We start from the raw sequence: 19,603 nt of genomic DNA, 5'->3' as shown, positions 1-19,603 counted from the left end.
TTAAAAATAATAATAAAATAAAACCCATAGTTATCATGTGTGTAACCTAGATGGTTCATGCAGCCTTGCATTCAGGTTATATAAGTCAGTCTTTTCTAATTTTGTATTTTTTGGTAAAGTCTATGTTAACACCTAGTGATATTATATGCTATGCAGTTAGTCATCTCTACTGAGTAAGCATTAAAAAATTCCTGCCTTCATCCTTTTGATTTCCAAACTGTAAACACCTATACAGAATTCGAATGTAGCGGAAAATAAATCAGCATTTCTACAATCAAATCCTTGTGTTATTGCCATACAAAGTTTAGCTTTTGTGTTGTGGGTTGTGTAGAGCTGAAAGAATCTGTAGTCCTCCAAAACTACGCTACGGTCTCTGGTGATCATACACTATTTTTTTTTTTCATAATGACAAAGTACTGTTTACCAACTATAATATGGCAACAGGATAAATCACATATGACAGTATGAAGAAAGGAAATGTGTCTAAGAAGACTTTGCAGTCTTCTTAAAATTCATTTTGAATTTTAAGTGGTCATTTTGGGACTCAGCTGCTAGTGAGAGCCCTGGCCTCATCCATACAAAACAAGTGCTAAAAACTGCTCAAAGTGTACTTGTATGGTCCCCCCTGGTGGCCAGGGGGTTGAAGCACAGCACTAAGAAGCTAAAGCCACTTCAGCATGAGTTCGATCCCCACCTGCCCCGGAGGAGACCACATGGCACGGCAGACCTGTCCTGACCCGCCCACTGCTTCCCTCAGCAGTGTATTTCCTCTGTCTGCCTGTTCTGCTCCCCACTCTGTCTCTGGTGAACCTCTCACCGCCCCTGCACCTCTGGCCTGTACCGTGATTCTGTGTGCATAAATAAAAAATAAATCTTTTTAAAAAACTACTTGTGGGGCCCTCCCTGGTGGCGCAGCGGGTTAAAGCACTGCACTAAGAAGCTTAAGCCACTTCTGCCTGAGTTCGATTCCTGCCTGCCCCGGAGGCAATCCACATGGCGTGGCAGACCTCTCCTGACCCGCCCGCTGCTCCCCTCAGCAGTGTACTTCATCAATCTGCCTGTTCTGCTCCCCACTCTGCCCCTGGTGAATCTTCTCACCCTCCACATCTCTGGCCTGTACCCCAGTACTGTACGAATAAATAAAAAAAATCTACTTGTAATTATGACTGCATAAATGTTAATTGATTTTTCAAACCTAGTGTCAGTTTATAAAGATAAGTCTCCTCTTTGCCATAATTAAATGTGTGTTTATATTTGATCAGATAAATAAATAAAATTACCCAACCTACAAACTAAACATGTTTGAATTAATGTTAATTCCGTGAATTTGATAATTTTGCTTTGGGATGCTATGTCTGCAACAACAGATTCTCTTGATTTAAATCTTTTTTCATTAAGCACAGCCTAATGAATCCTTCTCACCCTCTGCCAGTTTCCTAACACAAACTACTGCAAAACCTTTTTAATTACAAAATAATATACTTACTAGGGAGTAAATGCATGCTGATGTTTTAGGTACATAGGTACATGTTTACTTTTTTTTTTTTTACATTGACTACAAGCAGGATTTAATTGATCTAAGATGACTTTGATTATAAAATATATCATTATTTTATATAACACTAAGAAAGAAAAAATACTTGTTATTAAACTGTGATAGAATGTTAAGGTGCCATCAATTATAAAATGGGCCATTACTTCAGAGATGCTAAATTGTGAAAAGAGTCTATTTCTTGATCACTAAAATACAATATTGGTACTTAGTGCCTTGACAATATTTAACATAAATACAAAATTTGTCTCCCAAGTCATTAAGAAGCACTTGAAAATACAGAGTTTAGCACCTCCCTGGTGACTCAGGGGTTAGTCTCAGTGTTGTTTGATTCCTGGCCAGGGAGGTGACCCACATGGCACAGCAGACCTCTCCTGTCTCACCCCACTGCCCCCCTCAGCAGTGTACTTTGTCAATCTGCCTGTTCTGCTCCCCACTCTGTCTCTGGTGAGTCATCTCACCCTCTGCACCTCTGGCTTACACACCCCCACCCTTCTTGCATGCAAAAGTAAATTTTAAAAAATAAAGAAAAAATGCAGATCATATTTATAATAAGTTCCTATCATGAAAACAAACACTTAAAAACAGAGCCCTCCCTGGTGGCACAACGGGTTAAAGCACAGCATGATGAAGCTCTCCACAGCCACTACAGTCCAGGCCAGGGAGGTGGCCCACATAGCGCAGCAGTCTTCTCCTGTCCCGCCCGCTGCTACCCTCAGCAGTATATTTCAGTAAGTCTTCCTGTTCTGTTCCCCACTCTGTCTCTCTGGTGAATCCTCTCATCCTCCACACCTCTGACCTGTACCCCGATTCTTGTATGCATAAATAAACAAATCTTTAAAAAGACACATTTATTGGCAGCAGCCTTTGTCTATGCAGGTGCTTCTCTTTGCAAACCTGTCCCCTTTAGAGGCAGCATTTTCTGCCTGCTTGTGTCTGTACAAATGCCCCTTGTCCTATTCCCTCTTATACAATAATAAACCTGCCCTTTTGGATATATATTTAAACAATCATTTCTTGAGAACTTGTGAAACCTAAGACACCTACATGTATTCCAGTATTCCTCCCAACCCCATCTTGAGAAAAACTGGCTGAGGCTTCATGTCTAAATCACAGCAACAACACCCAAACGTCAGGAATGTTGTAGAAATTGAGATTGCACTTTCTGTTCTTAGAATGGAGCAAGACCCCATTCTTGAAAAGAAATATGTTTACAGTTTATTAAATACTACTAGATTGACAAGTAATGAAAGATGCTCAACACCAATAATCATTAATGAAATGGAAATCTGAGCCACAATAAGATACCACTTCTCACCTTTCAGAAAGACTATCATTAAAAAAAGAGGAGATAACAAATGTATATGAGGGTATGGAGAAAGGGAACTTTTTTTTTTCTTTTTTTTTTTATTGAGGCAACATTGGTTTACAGCACAATATATGAGTCAAAGGCATACGATCACACCTCATCAGATGCAGTTGCCACACTACACCCATCACCACTAGGCACCCTCAGTCCTCTACCATAATTCACTGGGTTCCTCCCCTTCCTCTCCAAATCTTCTCCTCCCCATCTTGTAGCCTCAGTTCCACAGTCAGATTTCTAGGGCTTGTTATTGGCTTGGTTTTTATGAACCTTTGTTTCTCTCTATTTTACATATTAGAGAAATGATCGGGGGTGGGGGTTGTCTTTTTTCTTTCTGACCAGTTTCACCTAGCTTTATCCACTCCATTTCCAACGACGCTATTACAAAATGCAAGTGCTCATTTTATTTTTTATGGCTGAGTAGTATTCCATTATCTATTTACCACATTTCTCTAACCTGCTCCTCTGTATGTTAGGCACTTAGGTTGTTTCCATAACTTGGCTATTGAAATAGGATTGCAATGAACATCGGAGTATTTATGTCCCTTCAAGCTACTGTTTTTGCATCCTTTGGGAAGATACCTAGGAGTGAAACTGCTGATTATATGGTAGATCTATTTTTAATATTTTGAGGAAACTCTAACCTGCTTTCCACAGCCAACATTCCCATCAACAATATAAAAGAATTCCTTTTACTGTACATCCTCATCAGCACTTGTTGTTTCTGTTTTTTGTTTGTTTGTTTGTTTGTTTTTTATATGGGCCATTCTCACACATGTGAGATGCTATCTTGGTGTGGTTTTGATTTGCATATTCCTGATGAAAAGTGAAGATGACCATTTTTCCATGTGCCTGTTGGTTATCTGCATGTCTTCTTTAGGAGAAGTGTCCTTCGCAATTCAGCATCCTTTTTAAATTGGGTCATTTGTTTGTTTCCTTTTTGTTGAGTTGCATGAGTTATTTATATATCCTGGAGATCAACCCTTTGCCAGGTGTGTGTGCAAATATTTTCTCCCATTCAGAAGTGTGCCTTTTTGTTTTAATGATAGTTTCATTCCCTGTCCAGGAGATTTTAGTTTTATGTAGTCCCATTTGTGTATATTTATTTTTGTTTCTCTTGCCACTAGAGAAAAATCCACAGAGACATCACTGAAGCCAATGTCAGTGTTTTGCTTATGTTACCTATGAGTCTTTCATCCACATCTTTAATTAACTTTGAGTTAATTTTTGTGTGAGATGGTGATCTAGTTCATTCTTTCGCATGTGACTTTCTGGTTGTCACGTCATTTATTGAAAAGACTATTTTGGCAATGTTTACTCTTGGCTCCTATGTTGTAGTTAATAGGTATATGGTTTTATTTCTGGGTTCTCAATTCTATTCCATTGATTTATATGTCTGTTTTGTTCTAGTACCATCCTTTTTTAATTATTGTGCTTTTATATGATATTGAAGTCTGAGAATGTGATACCACCACTCATCTTTTTTTGTCAGGATTGTTTTGGCTATTCGGGGACTTTTGTGTTTCCATATGAATTTCAGTAATGTTGGTCTATTTCTTTAAAGAATACCATTGGTGTTTAAATAGGGATTGCATTGAATCTATCTATTGGTTTGGGTGGGATGTCCATTTCAACAATGTTAATTCTTTCAATCTAGGAGCAGGAAATATCTTTGCATAGTTTGTGTGTTTTCTATTTATTTAATGAGTTTTTAAAATTTATTTAATGTCTTAAATTTTCCATTCACCTCCTTTGTTAAGTTTACACAGAGAAGGGAATTCTTGTAGACTGTTGCTGGGCATGTAAACTACTCCAACCACTATGCAAACTGTATGAATAGTCCTCAAAAAAAAAATAGAATGTCCATATGATCTAGCAATTACACTTCTGGGTATGTATCCAAAGGAAATGAAAATAAGATCTTGAAGGGCTATCTGCACAGAAGCCACATTCATTGCCATATTCTTTAAAATAGACATGGGTGACTGGGTAAGGATTTTACAGATACATGCACACTGGTGCATATTCAGCCACGAGAAAAAGGAAATCTTTCTGTTTGTGACAGCTTAGCTACAACTTGACGGCATTATGCTAGGTTAGACAGAGAAAGACAAATACTGTATGGTTGCACTTATATGTGGAATCCATTAGCTAATAATACTAGATTATATACCGGAAAGTTACTGAGAGACTAAATCTTAGCATCATGGCAGAAAATAGATGGTAATTATGCGATGGAATGAAGGTGTTGGTTATTGTCATGATGCAAAACAGTTTATAACATATAAATGTATCAAATTAACACACTATTATCCTTAAATAGCAATATTATATGTCAGTTATATCTCAATAAAACTGGGAAAAAATACCATTAACATACGCAGAATGACACCTTAGAAAAAAAGTTAAGCTAAATATTATCCATCCAGGCTTTTAGGTAACTAAGGGTGTTTACTTACCAATTAACTGCTATGTTTTAATAGTATTAACAGTTTACATATAGTACCTTACTTAATTATCAAGTCATCTATCACTTAACATATTTCCCTTATTGATCTAAACATTTTCCCATTCAATATAGTCTCTAAACATATCCACATAAACCCCAACCATTCCCCCACATCATGTCCTTCATTTCTAAACTAGCTATCTCCAAAATTCTCATTTTATTTCCAATAATCATACATACAAAAAATGAACATGTAATAAAATATAGATGAGGTAAAGGTTATATTAGTAAATTCATGCATTATCCTATTATTCAACCATTCTTATCTTTTTGATATCTAGTCGTTCAGAAGTTGTAATGCATGTAAATGTTTTATATTTTTCAAAAGGTGGCTATATTAAGTATATGCTCATGCAACTGGCTTTCCCACTAATATTAAATGCTAAATTTTTCCTTTTAAATAAATGTAGATATTCATCAATGTTTTCAAAAGTTACATAATGTCTCAATGTGCTGATGTACCTTAGTTTTTCTATTTATGAGACACTTGGGTCATTCACAGCTTTTCACCCTTCAAAATTATGTGGGGATGCAGAGCTTTCTGCAAACCAACTATCCCCTAAGGATACTCTCCAACAAGTGGAATGGCCGGATCAAAGAGCAGGCACCTCTTATGCTTTCTGAAACGCGTCCAAGCGGCCCATACCCATGTGCTTTCCCACCAGGACCGTACAGAATGCTCCTGCCCCACGCCCTCATCAACACTGTGGGTAGGAGAGGCTTGTCCCTTCTCCTAGATGTACACCAGCAGCACGCTCTGTGGTTCCCTCAAGGCCCTCCCCTATCCACCCTTGCCAAAGAACTCTCACAGCAGCACTAAGAAGTATTCTTCTGTTGTATCTTCTTAGGACTTCACAGCAGTTAACTCACCTCCACTTACGTGGCCGCCACCACCGACATCGGTGGAGGACCCTAACACTAAAATGTGCCCGGAATAGGTGCCAGCACTTCTTGATTCGAGGTTCTGTCACTTCCCACTTGCCCTCCTCACTCCCAGGCCACCCAGCAGTGGAACCTCCCTCCTTTGTCACCTCCTGCTGAACTGGGCTGAATCTCCCTCCCTGGCTTTCCAGCCTCCAGGCGGCCTCCTCTCTCCACCCCAGCTCAACCCATGCTGCTCACAGGTCAGCCTCCTCTTTCCTTGCATCCTGTCATTCCTCTGGCCACAACACACCGACTTTGGAGTCTCCCGGGGTGGGCAGGGTGACATCGGGACACCGCAGGTTAGCAGTGGTGGGGGGCTGCCCCGGGACTGAGCCTGGCCCCAAATGCTGGACTCCCTTCCCATCACTCCCCTCCCCACTCTGCACCCAGCAGGCCAGGCCCCTGTCTGGAGCAGGAGTCCCACCTCCTGCCTTTCTTCTCCCCCCTCCTCCAGTGCCCTTCTGCCCGTGTTTCCCCACCCTTCATGCCCAGCTTATTCAACTTCTGCTTCTGCCATAAAACTTGCCTGCGCACCATCGCCCCTGGCACTTTCTGCACTGATGAGCAAAGGTGGCCATGACCAAGGGCTCTGGCTAGGATCTTTCTGTTTCCACACACCTTGCCTTTCTACATGCATCATAAACTCAAGGAGAAAACGGGGCTTTTTTTTTCTGCTTAAAACATACAACTTTATTTATTGATGAAGCACAAGTCTTAGATTAACAAATGTAAATCAATACAAAAGTGTAGCTTATTCATGATTAGTTTGCCATCAGTTTAGGTAGAGGAAAGAGTCAAAGTATCTGAAGCTACATAGCAAGGTGGAATCAATGTATGCTTCCTTTGTATAAGCTCTAGTGTTCACGTGGCCTCCTTAGAAAGTTCAGCCTAAAGCCAGTGTCACCACCAGCACCACAGTTGATGATGTGACGTTCATTATTCCAAACTAGCAGCTAAAATGACCTCTTCGCATATAAGCACAGTGAAAAACAAAGAATTTACAAAATACATTGTTTCCAAGTGCAAACTAAAAAATCACTGCAATTTTGCTTAGGATAGACCCCTCATTAGAGCTTGGTCAGTACTTTCAGAACTTTTACTTTTACCACCAGATCACTGTGATTTGCTAACGCTTTGATTTTCTTAACACACACTCCTGATTCTTTGAATAAGAAAAAAAGTGAACTTCTGCTGAATTCTTTCCTGGATGATGCAAGCCCTTCACTTTTGATGTTGTCATTGATATTCTCAAATAGGGTGAGGATATTGAGAAGAATCTCTCTGTCCCACTCTTTATTAAAAAGGGAAATCAATTCTGATGGGACTTTACAACTGACCAGCTCTCTCGTCATGGCTGGATTTTCAGTAAAGTTTATAATTAGTTTCATAATCTGAATCTTGGTGAAATAATTTCCCAGAAACAACAAAGCAAAAAAGTCTGGAAAAGAATAGGAAAGCAAGTGTTGGTAATGATTAGTCACAGTCATGTTGGTTAGGAGTCTCAGTCCAGCCATCTGCACAGCTGAGTCCACGCGACAGACCATAGTGTCATCACACACTTGACTGATATATGTCTTAATCTTGCCCTGATTTTCAGCATTCACACTCAGGTTATTAAGGGCATTGTAAGCCTTTTCCCTGATAATTGGGTCCTTCGTTTTTATCATTTTTGCAATAATTGGGAGACCACCCAATTCACGGATGGCATTTTGGTTAAATGAATATGCTGCATTGTTACCCAGAGTAACCAAGGCTACTTCTTGAATGAAAGGATCATTTGTTCTCTCCAGGATGTTAAGGACCTTTTGAAGGTCAGTCGCACCCAGAATATCATCAATTTTATAGGGAAAATTGAATTTGCCCCTGCGAACAGGCCACGATGTAGCTGGAGTCCTGGTGCTCTTACCTCGGGCTCTTCCCTTGGATTTTCCTCTTGTCCTGCCTCCAGCCCTAGCCCCATTCCTGGTGGGGTGGCAGCTTCCCCCCCGGCCACCTGGGAAGGGTAAACTTGGTGCGAGGGTCCTGGTCCCAGAGATGGTACCCAACCTGGCCACTCTGCAGGCCTTTGCACTCGCCTGCTCCTTCAGACTGCTGAAAAGGGCTTTGGCCTTGGCCTCTAGACCACCTCCACTCTGGACTCCGGAGTGGACCTTCACCTTTACATCTGCACAGCTCTCAAGTTCTACACCCACCTCAGCCTTTGGCTTCGCATCACTCTGAAGGTTAGCTCCGGCTTCTGCCCCTGCATTAGCTCCTTCCCCAGGCTCACCCCCAGTTTCTGAAATATCACTAGACTCCTCCTCATCTTCGTCGGCGTCATCGTCGTCGTCGTCGTTGTCGTCATCATCCCACATTTTCTCACTGTCATCTTTCCCCCAGGTCAGTCTGTACACGCAGTAGCAGGCACCAGCTCCAATCACCACTCCGGCAGCCACGCAGCCAGCCTCCCGAGTGCGGCCCATGCTGGGGTGAAGGTCTGAACACTAGCAGAGAGGGCTTGCTGTGGTCCAGCCCGGTGCTTCCACTTCCAGGAGGAGTCTTCAGCTACAGCTGGCAGGCTCTGTTGCAGCTGCCCATACAGTGAACCTAGGAATGAAGGAAATCTGAGGCGTCAGTGTCCTACCTCTGTGCCACAGCATGCCAACAACTGGGCTGCAGACTACCAGGCAGGGCAGTGGCAGGGTCCCGACACCGGTATCCTGGTCACTGATGCCTTTCCTCTACGGAGCAGAGTGAGCGGCAGCTGTGAACACTTTCTCCACCTCCAGATTCTCTGACCTCATGTTTAACCACCCCATCCCACTCTGACACATTTAAGGAATCTGGTCACTTCCTTACCTCCCCTGTTCCTCCAGATATTCTGGAAACAGTGGCACCTCCAGCTGTTTCTTTCTTCTCTTTCTTGCCAAGAAGTGCACTTCTTCTTGCAAACCTACATGCAGAGAAGGGGGGAGGCAGGTGCTGAGTGCTCAGAGGGGTGGGGTGCCTCATCTCAGACAGGACCTCCTCAATCTGGGGCCTCTTCCCTAAAAGCCCAAAGTTTTCCTCCACTGGTTACTCTACCGTCCTCACAGACCTGAGGTTCCCATCTGTTCTCCACTCCCCCTCTCTGGCCTCCTCAATCCACTGACCCTGCCAGTCATTTCCTTGGAAAGTGACCCCACACCTCCTTCCTTGTAACAAAGCGGAAGTGGGGGGGGGCTCACAGCGTCAATAAGCTGGACAGGCATAAATTGTCTGACCGCTCCAACTCCTCACTTGGCTAAGCCGCCCCTCACCACCCCCCAACACCTCAGAGTGCCAGGATACTCCTCCCACCCTCCCAGCCATTATACCAACTTCCACAGCTGTGGAGCAATTTCCTTCCTCCCTCATCCATGTTTCCGCCTCCACCAAACCTAAGCCCCTACCCCCCACTGGGGGCGGGGGGGGGGCTGAGTGTTTGCTGCATGAGAGTAACCAGGCGAGGTCCTGCCGCCCGACCCAGGACACTTTGACAGGCTCTCCCCACCCCACCCCACCCCCAGCCACTTCACTCTGTACCTGCACAGCTCTTTCTTGACCCAGCTCCGTAATGGTCGAGGAGGGAGGGTTCCGAGAAGGTCCGCGGGCCCACTCAAGTTGGCAGTTTCCAGCATCGTCCACCCCAAGCATCCCCAAACAGCACCCGCTCTAACCTGCTTATTTATGGGCAATCTTCCTCTCCTTCGTACTTCCGAGCTGGTCTTCAGGCGCTAGATGCACTGACCCAGAGAAGCAGCAAGCCGAGGGCACAGGCTGAGAGCTGGGCCGGCGGAACAGCACTTCCCAGAGCTCCCAAACCAGCTTTTCCAAATTCAAGGTCCTGGTTATCAAAGACCTATCACCTTTTGATCTCTCACCCAACCCCCACTTTTCAGGACTCCCTTACGTCAGCCCTCACCCAGCACCAGGTTCACGTACCCCCACCCCCCAGCGGGCGGCCATTTTCCTAGCAAAAACCACACCCCTTTCGAACAACTGGAAAAAGGGGGAATGGGGGGGGGGGGCAAGTAAGGAAACTCCAGACGCGGAGAAAGCGTTTGTTCCATCGATCGCACTCCCCGACACACCTCCATCCGCCAAAACAACAAACAATTTCCTCCTTTTTCCTCTCCCCCTCTCCTGCAGCCGCGGTCACACCCTTTTTCTTACTTAAAAGCTGCAGGAAGATTGAGGGACAGTCAGCAAAAGGCCGTAGGCAAGGGCTTCAGCCACCCCCACCCGCTACCAGCCGCCCTTGTGAAGTCCGCAGGGAAATCCCCTCTTTGCACTGACCTGCAGGAACTGGGGCCAGATTCTTGATTCGTTTGCTCTGAGCGGTTCTGGGACCTCACCTGGGAATGACAGTCAGGCGCAAAGTCCCAAGATTCTGGCTAGCTGGACGGAGCAGCACACTTGGCACGAATCCTAGTGTCTACCCTTCGCAATTTAAGACACTGGGTGCCAAAGGTCTCCAGGTCTGCGGTATCCCCTGAAATCCAGCCCCCACCGTCCATCACGTTTGTTCTTGGTAGGACCCGGGGTTAGTGCAAGGGTGTGGAGAAAGCAGGCCTAGTCCCGCTTTGGTCTACACCCTCTGCCACCCCCACCGCAGTGCCCCTTTACACACAAACCTGCTGGACTCGAGGCAGTTACCTCCTCCTCCTTCCCGGCCCACAAGCCTGCCCGCGCTTAGGGCAATAGTAGAGGGCAGCCCGAGCAAACCGAGCCTGGTGTAGAAGGGCGCCAGCACACGTCGACTCCTGCTCACGTGAGAGCCACGTCACCGTGAGCTCCGGACCCCAATTACCACTCCCACCAGCAGTGCGGCAGGAGCCGGCCCACCCTTTCTCACCCCTCCACATCTCCACATCAGTTCCTGCCACTCTTTTTTTTTTTTTTTTTCTCTGCCTATCCCAGACACCAGAAGTAGCGGCTCCTTGTGATTGGAATTTGCCTGTCTTTGGTTGACAGGGACAGACTGCATTTGCATCCAGGTCCACTGTCTTTTATTTCTTCCCTTCCTCTATAAGAAATAATATTTCTTTTCTTCTCTACTCCGTGTCCAACCACCTCTTTCCCTCACCTCCAGCCAAGGTCCAACAGTTCCCCTGCACCGCTCTACAAAATGGGAAGCAAGAGCTCAGAAAAGGAGACAGAGTGGGAGGGTTTTGCTTTCTTAAACTTTTCTGGTCATTCTTTAAAAAAAAAAAAGTCAGCAACACGATACTTTTATGCTGGAAAAATAAAATGATGGTATTTCCATTTGAGTGAAGAAGAAATTCCAGTGGGAGGGAAAACCCAAAGGCTTCATTAATTTCATTGCATTTATTTATAACACAAGAAATGGGTCTACTGGTTACAAATTGCAGCTTTCAAAACACACTTATGATCTATGAATTAGTACACAAAGAAATAAGTATTCGTTTAATCTCGGCCACTTGATGTAAGTGATCTACTGTTTTTTCTACTTTTGCATCAATTTGCAATTTGATAAAACAAAACCAGCACTAGCGCTGCCTTGCTTAATTAAAGAAAGACATGTATTTAATGTCCCAAAGGTTTTTGCTGACTCCTGTGTGAACCTGTTGTGGTTTTATGACTGTTCTGAACATCTGTCCCTGTATTAGATTTCAGTCTACTAAATCAGAGTAATTGAGGGTGTGAGAGATATAGAAACTGTCTGTCTCTCCCCGCCCTGCCAAGAGCAGAGGGAAGGGCATCCCTGGTGGCTCAAGGATTAAGTCTCAGTACTCTGAAGCCATCCCCAGCCAGGGAAGTGACCCTCTTGGCACAGCAGAGACCACTGCTCCCCCTCAGTAATCTATTTCAGTCAGTCTGCCTTTTCTGCTCCCCCACTCTGTCTCTGGTGAATCCTCTCACCACCACCCCTGCCCCCACACCTCTGGCTTGTACCCCAGCTCTTGCATGCATAAATAAATAAATATTTTTTTAAAGGAGCAGAGGGAGAAAGATGCTACCTCTATCACCTCCTGGATTCCAGGTCTTCTTGTCTTGTGCATTCAGGCACCTGACTGTTGCTCAGTCCAAAACTATATTGTGGCCATTAAGCGGGGTGGTAAACTCCACTATCACTTAGGTGACCCACCTGAGGACATGACTTTGATTTCTCCCCTCGTTCCCCACATTCCCACAGGGGTAACTCAGGGATGCACAGAAGAGATTGCTGTTCACACCCATCCCTACGGCCGTGGGTTTCCATGGAGCCTGAAAAGGGAATTGTTGGAGCAAAGACCCTCATTCATGGTGACCCAGTGTCCACTGCTCCTGCCACTGACTGCTGCTACCACCTGGTCTGAGAGGTGCCACCAGCTGGGACCACCCATTTCTGGCCTCCTCACAGCAGGTTACCCAACGGCATGGTGAACGGAGCCTTGCTTCAAGCTTATTGCCTGCAGCTCACACCCACCTTTTTACCCCTCAGCCAAAAGTCTTCCTCCTCCATGGAACTTTCTGCACCAACCAGACTATGTGGCTACCTGTGTGCTCTACCTGAAATTGTAGCAAAGATACATGCATACCTATGTTATTTTAGTGGTGGGAGAGGTCATAGCTCTTAGATCCTCATGGACATCTATGACTTTAAAAAAAAAAATTAAGGCCCTCCCTGGTGGCTCAGTAGGTTAAAGCACAGCACTAAGAAGTTAAAGCCACTTCCGCATGAGTTTCGATCCCTGCCTTCCCCTGGAGGTGACCACATGGCATGGCAGACCTCTCCTGACCCGCCCGCTGCTCCCCTCAGCAGTGTACTTCGTCGATCTGCCTGTTCTGCTCCCCACTCTGTCTCTGGTGAAGCCTCTTCCCACCTCTGAGCCTCTGGCCTGTAGCCCAGTTCTGTATGCACAAATAAATAAAAAATATTTTAAAAAAATTAATGTGCCTCCCTGGTGGTGCAGGGGTTAAGTCTCAGGGTATCACAAAGATGGGCTGAGTTCTATCCTGGGTGAGGGAGCTGACTCACATGGTGCAGCAGACCTCTCCTGACCCACCCCTGCTCCCCTCAGCAGTGTTTTTAAGTAGATCAGCCTGTTCTGCTCCCCACTCTGTCTTTGGCGAATCCTCTCACACACACCCACCTCTGGTCTCCAACCCAGTTCTTGTATGCATAAATAGATATAAATAAATCTTTTTTCAAAAAGAAAAGAAAAATACTGTGAAGCAAAGAAACATTGCTAATATAGTAAAAGAAGTGGCAGAGTCTGGGGATCCGAAAAGGCTTCCTTGAGGGGCAGGAGTTGTAAAATTTGATCTGAGATGAAGGAAACCTGATGCTAACTGAGAAAAGAAAAGAAAAATCTCTCAACTCTCCAACCTTCAGAAAACCACTGTAATAATACATCTACCTCAGTCCTAGGATTAACCTTGTGGAAATTATCACTAACTTTTCTTTTTTTTTTTTATTTAAATATTTATTTATTTATTTGTACAGAACTGGGGTACAGGCCAGAGATGCGGAGGGTGAGAGGATTCACCAGAGACAGAGTGGGGGCAGAACAGGCAGATCAACGAAGCACACTGCTGAGGGGAGCAGCGGGTGGGTCAGGAGAGGTCTGCCACGCCATGTGGTCACCTCCGGGGCAGGCTGGAATCGAACTCATGCGGAAATGGCTTTAGCTTCTCAGTGCAGTGCTTTAACCCGCTGCGCCACCAGGGAGGGCCCAACTTTTCAATGAATTATTTCCAGGTCCTGTCATTGTTTTCTGTATAATAACACCACATACACATGTGTAATATACGTAATGTGTGTGCACATGCACCTTTTAAAGCTAACTTGGAGTAACACTAGGCATACTATTCTGCAAACTCTTTTTTCACATGCATCATTTTATCAGATACAACAGTATTCTGTAGTGTGTATTTCCCATAATTGAACACTCCACCACTGAGACACACGAAGTAAAGAAATTGCCCTTTGCTTCCATCAGTGTGTTTAGTCGGCCCAATCCAAAGAGATTCCTTCCAGGAATGAAACTTGGGGTATTAGATCTAGAGCATATGAACAGATGAAGCAGAAAATGGATCAGGTGAGGTAAAATAAAGTGTTAATATCTTACCATTATTGTGCTGTTGTCCATATGTTGCTTTAATTCTGTTAATAGTTGTTTGATATATTTGTATATACCTGTGTTAGATGCATGACAGTTATAGCTTCTTGATAAAGTGTTACCTTGATAATTCATAGTGTTTGTCTCTGTCACTAATTACTTTCTTTCTGCTGAAAGTCTAATTATTGAGATATCAGAATAGTAGTTCTTTTCTGCTTTTGTTATTTGTTACTGACTCGAAATACTTTGCTCCAGCCTTTCACTTTAAATCTATGTTTGTCTTGAGATATGACGGGAGTTTCCTATATTCATAATACAGATGGGCCATGCTTTTTAATCAACCTTTTTTTAATCAATCTTTTTTTTTTAAAGATTTATTTATTTACTCATACAGAACTGGGGTACAGGCCAGACATGCAGTGGGTGAGAGGATTCACCAGAGACAGAGTGGGGAGCAGAACAGGCAGATCAATGAAATACACTGTTGAGGGGAGCAGCAGGCAGGTCAGGAGAGGTCTGCCACGCCATGTGGTCACCTCTGGGGCAGGCGGGAATCGAACTCATGCGGAAGTGGCTTAAGCTTCTTAGTGTAGTGCTTTAACCTGCTGCGCCACCAGGGAGGGCCTATCTTTTGGTCTTTTAATTGGTGAATTCAGAACATTCATGTCGAAGACGATTACTGATATATAAAATTTACTTACTGTCACCCTTTCTTTTGCTTTTTGGTTTATCTTTCTGTTGTTTCTTTTTGCCATGTGTTTCTATTTGCCTTTCATTTGGATGCTTTCTGAATTTGTTCTCTCAGTTTCTTCATTTCTTCTTCTAAGTTCTTCTATTCTAGGTTTTTCTTCTGCGGCCACCATATCTAAAACAGTACTTTTTGTGCTGGAGTTGACTCATCATCATTTTGCTATGCAAATTCAATCTTTTTCTTCCTCCTGTTTAGCGGTGTGTTCTTGTCTCATAGCTTAAACTTCCATGTTACTATTTATCAACACGTTCAAGGCTTTGTGTTCTTGTGTGGTTTTTTTTTCTTTTCATGTAGAATTCCTTTCAACATTTCTTCATTCTTAAACATATTTTTGCTTGATAAGGACTTATGGGCTGGCAATTGTTTTCTTTTAATCCTTTAAAAATGGCATTCTTCTGTCTTCTGGCCTTCACTGTTTGTGATAATACACCCACAGGTTTTTGAATTGTTTTTCTTTTATATGCAATGTATTTGTTTTCCTCTACCTACTTTCAAGAGTTTTATCTTTACTTCTGTTTCTCATCAGTTTGATTCTATATGTCTGACTATAGTTTTCTTTGAATTTAATCTGGTTTAGGATTCATTGAGACTTCAATATGTAATTGTATGACTTTCAACAGATCTGGGAAGTTTTTGAAATTATTTTCCCAATTCTTTTTCAATTCCAGGAAGAACAAGCCCAAAAAGGCCAGGAGTTTTCACCCCTTTCCAACACCACCACAAAGAGCATGAGTGTCATGGGTATAAGTGGGTCCTTGTCTTTAGCTCCTGGTGCAGTGGTTCAGGGATTCTTCCCAGGAGGAAAGGCAGAACATAAAAGTGAAGAACTCTGAAATTTTATGTGAAGATATTCACTTAATTTGGATAGTAGAAAAATCCATGCCTACAGATATTGTTGAAAACAGTAAAGATTTTGGTGTAGAATTAAATGGATAAATTGAACTTTAGCAAAATTTAAGACCTTTTCTTTCTGCTCAAAGGACACTATCAACAAAGTTATAAGACAACCCACAGAGTGGGAGAAAGTATTTGTTTATCATGTATTTAGTGTTCAGAATAGCTTATAAGCAAATAGGCAGCCTAATTTAAGAAAATGATAAAAGAATTTAGACAAATATCTATAATAAAAAGATAGACAATAACAGTGTTTAAAAAGATATAGAGAAATTGGAATATTGCCGATGAGAATGTAAAATGGTGATGCCACAGTGGAAAATAATTTGGCAGACCCTCAAAAGCTTAAAAAAGTCTTAAACACAGATAGTCCATATGACCCACAATTCTACTCCTAGCTACATCCCCAAGAGAAATGAAATCAAATATCAAGACATAATTTGTACTTAACATTCATAGCAACATTATTCATAGTAGTCAAAAGTTGGAAATATTCAAAATGTATATCAACTGATAAATGGATAAATCAACATTGCATATCCATATAGTGGAGTATTTTTAATTAAAAAAGGAATAAAATATTGATACCTGCTAAAACATTAGGAACCTTAAACATACACTTAGCAGAAAGAAGTATGAAATGAAAGGCCACATATTAAATGTTTCCACTTAAGTTAAATGTCCACTAGGCAAATTCATGAAGGCAAAAAGTAGGTTAGTGGTTTTGAAGGTCTGGGGAAAGGGGGTGATTGGAAGGTGACAATTAAAATATATAATTTCTTTTGTGGTAATAAATATATTCAAGAGTTAAATGTGTTGATGCTCAACTCTGTGAACATATTAAGAATAATTGACTTGTACATTTTAAATGGGTGAATTATACGGTATGTAAATTATATCTAACAAAGTTGCTAAAAAAAAGTCTGTAAAAAAAGAAATGAAAAACTGATGCACAGTATGTATGTATGTATAATACTGGGCCCTCCTTGGTGGCGCAGCGGGTTAAAGCACAGCACTAAGAAGCTTAAGCCACTTCCGCATGAGTTCGATCCCCGCCTGCCCAGGAGGAGATCCACATGGCGAGGCAGACCTCTCCTGACCCACCCACTGCTCCCCTCAGCAGTGTTCTTCATCACCTGTTCTGCCCCCCACTCTGTCTCTGGTGAATCCTCTCATCCTCCGCATCACTGGCCTGTACCCCAGTTCTGTATGAATAAATAAATAAATCTTTAAAAAGTATATATATATATATATATATAATACTTTGTAAAATAAACCTGTCATTAAATCTTGCATATATTATAGTTTCACTTATACAGAATTTCCAAAATAAACAAGTTTACAAAGACAAAGGGTACATTAGTAGGTATATTAGTAGACATAGGTCTATCAGTGGGACAAAGATGTTGGAAGAATATATATTAACTGGCTAATGGATATAAGGTTCTTTAAAGAACAAAGGTAGTCTAAAATTAGAATGTGGTAAGTGTATTACCTGTTGAAACAAATTAATAGGTAAAAAAGAATCAGAGTAACATTTGATCTCTCAGTAACAACGCTGAAATCTAAAAGGCAGTGAAGCAACTTCTTTAAAATTCTTAGAGAATTTCCACCTTTAACCAAAATTCCATTTCTAACCATGCTACCAATCAAGTGTGGGAACAGAATGATATTTTCAGACATATAAGTCTCAAAAATAGGCTTCATATATACAAGTCCTTCAATGACCTTTTGCATAATGTTTTTCCATTATAGCATTGATGAAAAAAATCAGCCTGACTACCTTGAAAAAACAGTCACTATTTGAAGACCTGCTTATATACCCTTTAGCCTAAATTCTGTTTCCAAGAATCTATCTACGTTAGGACTCACTGAGAACTCACTGTACACTTTCTCAGGATACTACTAGAAGATGTGCTTTGCCAAGAAACTAAGAAAAAGGGAGGTATGAGATCCAAAAATAGTGAAACCAACATAAGAGTGAGTGAAGAGACTCTCCAAGATTTTTGTGACTCGAGAGAGAGCCCAAGATAACAGCTCTGCCGCACGCCTAGCAAGCACCCAGTTGCATTTGAAGCATGTCATAGGATTCCCGGGAGGAATTCTGTCAAGAAGATGAAACTGATAGAATACTTCGTTTCTTTTAACATATTGGTAGAGTATTTACATACTTGGTAGGCTATCTGGGGGATGCATTAGTGGGAAATACATAGAAAAAAGAGCAGGAAAGGAGATTAGCTCTAAAGAAAACAACAACTTTGACAAGACAGGGGAGCATCATGTGAGCAACCCAGCAATGTAAGCCTGCATGGAGGATATGGCTTATCCTTACCTTGCTCTTCAAATTCATTCATCTAGTTTTGTCTGCCTTCTGCCTTCTGCCCCAGCCTGGTGTAGAAGTGCAGGTAGTGGTAGCCCTGACGGCTAAAGAAATGGTAGCGTAGGGTAGCTGGCTAGCAAGCAACACCATCTGTGCTGGACCCCTTGTCATGTGAGAAGGTGGAACCGGGTAGTAATTTGGCCCTGTCTTGGATAGGAGGAAGTAAAAGTTACCACCTCCAAAAGCAATGAGGTTCCAGCCATAATTATAGAAGACACCCACAAAGAATCAGAGTCAGCAACTCAACCTGGTGCAATATTTCAGAGAGCTCATGTTTTCAAAGATATTATCTTTATCAGAAAGTGAGAAATCTTTATCAGAAAGTGAGGAATCTCAAGTTTCATCTGATAGTATGGGCTCCTCACAGAAAGCCCAGCCATCTTACAGAAAAAAAAAAATGAACGACCTATCTTCTGAAGATACACCGGAAAGAAAAGGAGATGGAGAAATCCTTGCTGTTGCTGTTCCTTCTATTTCTGTTCCAGCTCCCATCTCTCAGACAACTGGCTGCCCAGGATGCCACAATGTATTGCCATTGTCCAGGTGGAGACTGACAGCCAGCAAGTGAAACCTGCGCAGATGGAGTCCAGGGACCTCAGACATTGACCATGACAAATTCAGGCAGCATTCAGCAGAAGATGTCTCAAATATGCAGACTTCTGATGGACAACAGATACTTGTGCCCGTGAAGCAGGTGTGTGGACAGACTGCGTCAGGAGATAAGTAGACACATCAGCGCAGTGCCATACCTTCTCCTATTTCACTGCCACAACTGGGGCGATGACATCTCCTATGTTTCTTATCTCTCATATAAGGAAGACGAATGCCCAGTTGAAAAGAAAATAAGGTCAATGAAAAAGGAAGAAGCTGCTCAAGAATGTTGTAGAAAATGAAAAAAATATGTATTTTAAATGCCCAGAAAATAATTCATGTCCTGGAAAATCAAAATAACACTAATTAAAGAATTCTTAGGAAAGGAAATATTTTTTGAAGCCTTGCTAAAAAATTAGGTGGAGTTCTTTTTAGTAGAGTTTTATAAAATAAAAGGTGAAATAAAGTAACTATGCTTTACAAGTGCTCCGGTGACACACAATAAAGTAAAAAATGACCTCAAATAAATTACTGGCACAGCTGGAAGTGCTGTAAAAATTAAACAGGAAA

At 42.5% G+C, this 19,603-nt stretch overlaps 1 protein-coding gene across 1 annotated transcript; it reads right to left on the bottom strand.

The window, feature by feature from the left end:
• Positions 1-7,026: 7,026 nt before the first annotated feature.
• Positions 7,027-11,218, bottom strand: ARMCX1 (armadillo repeat containing, X-linked 1). The gene is given in 6 exon segments (XM_004695977.2): positions 7,027-7,709; positions 7,712-8,937; positions 9,190-9,283; positions 10,029-10,195; positions 10,648-10,706; positions 10,986-11,218. Coding segments are annotated over 2 exon segments (1,134 nt in total). The 5' UTR covers positions 8,814-8,937; positions 9,190-9,283; positions 10,029-10,195; positions 10,648-10,706; positions 10,986-11,218; the 3' UTR covers positions 7,027-7,677.
• Positions 11,219-19,603: the final 8,385 nt, after the last annotated feature.

Source organism: Condylura cristata, unplaced genomic scaffold, assembly GCF_000260355.1.
Source record: "Condylura cristata isolate star-nosed mole 26May11 unplaced genomic scaffold, ConCri1.0 scaffold00019, whole genome shotgun sequence".
NCBI classification, from domain to species: domain Eukaryota; kingdom Metazoa; phylum Chordata; class Mammalia; order Eulipotyphla; family Talpidae; genus Condylura; species Condylura cristata.
This window is presented reverse-complemented; position numbering and strand designations above follow the sequence as displayed.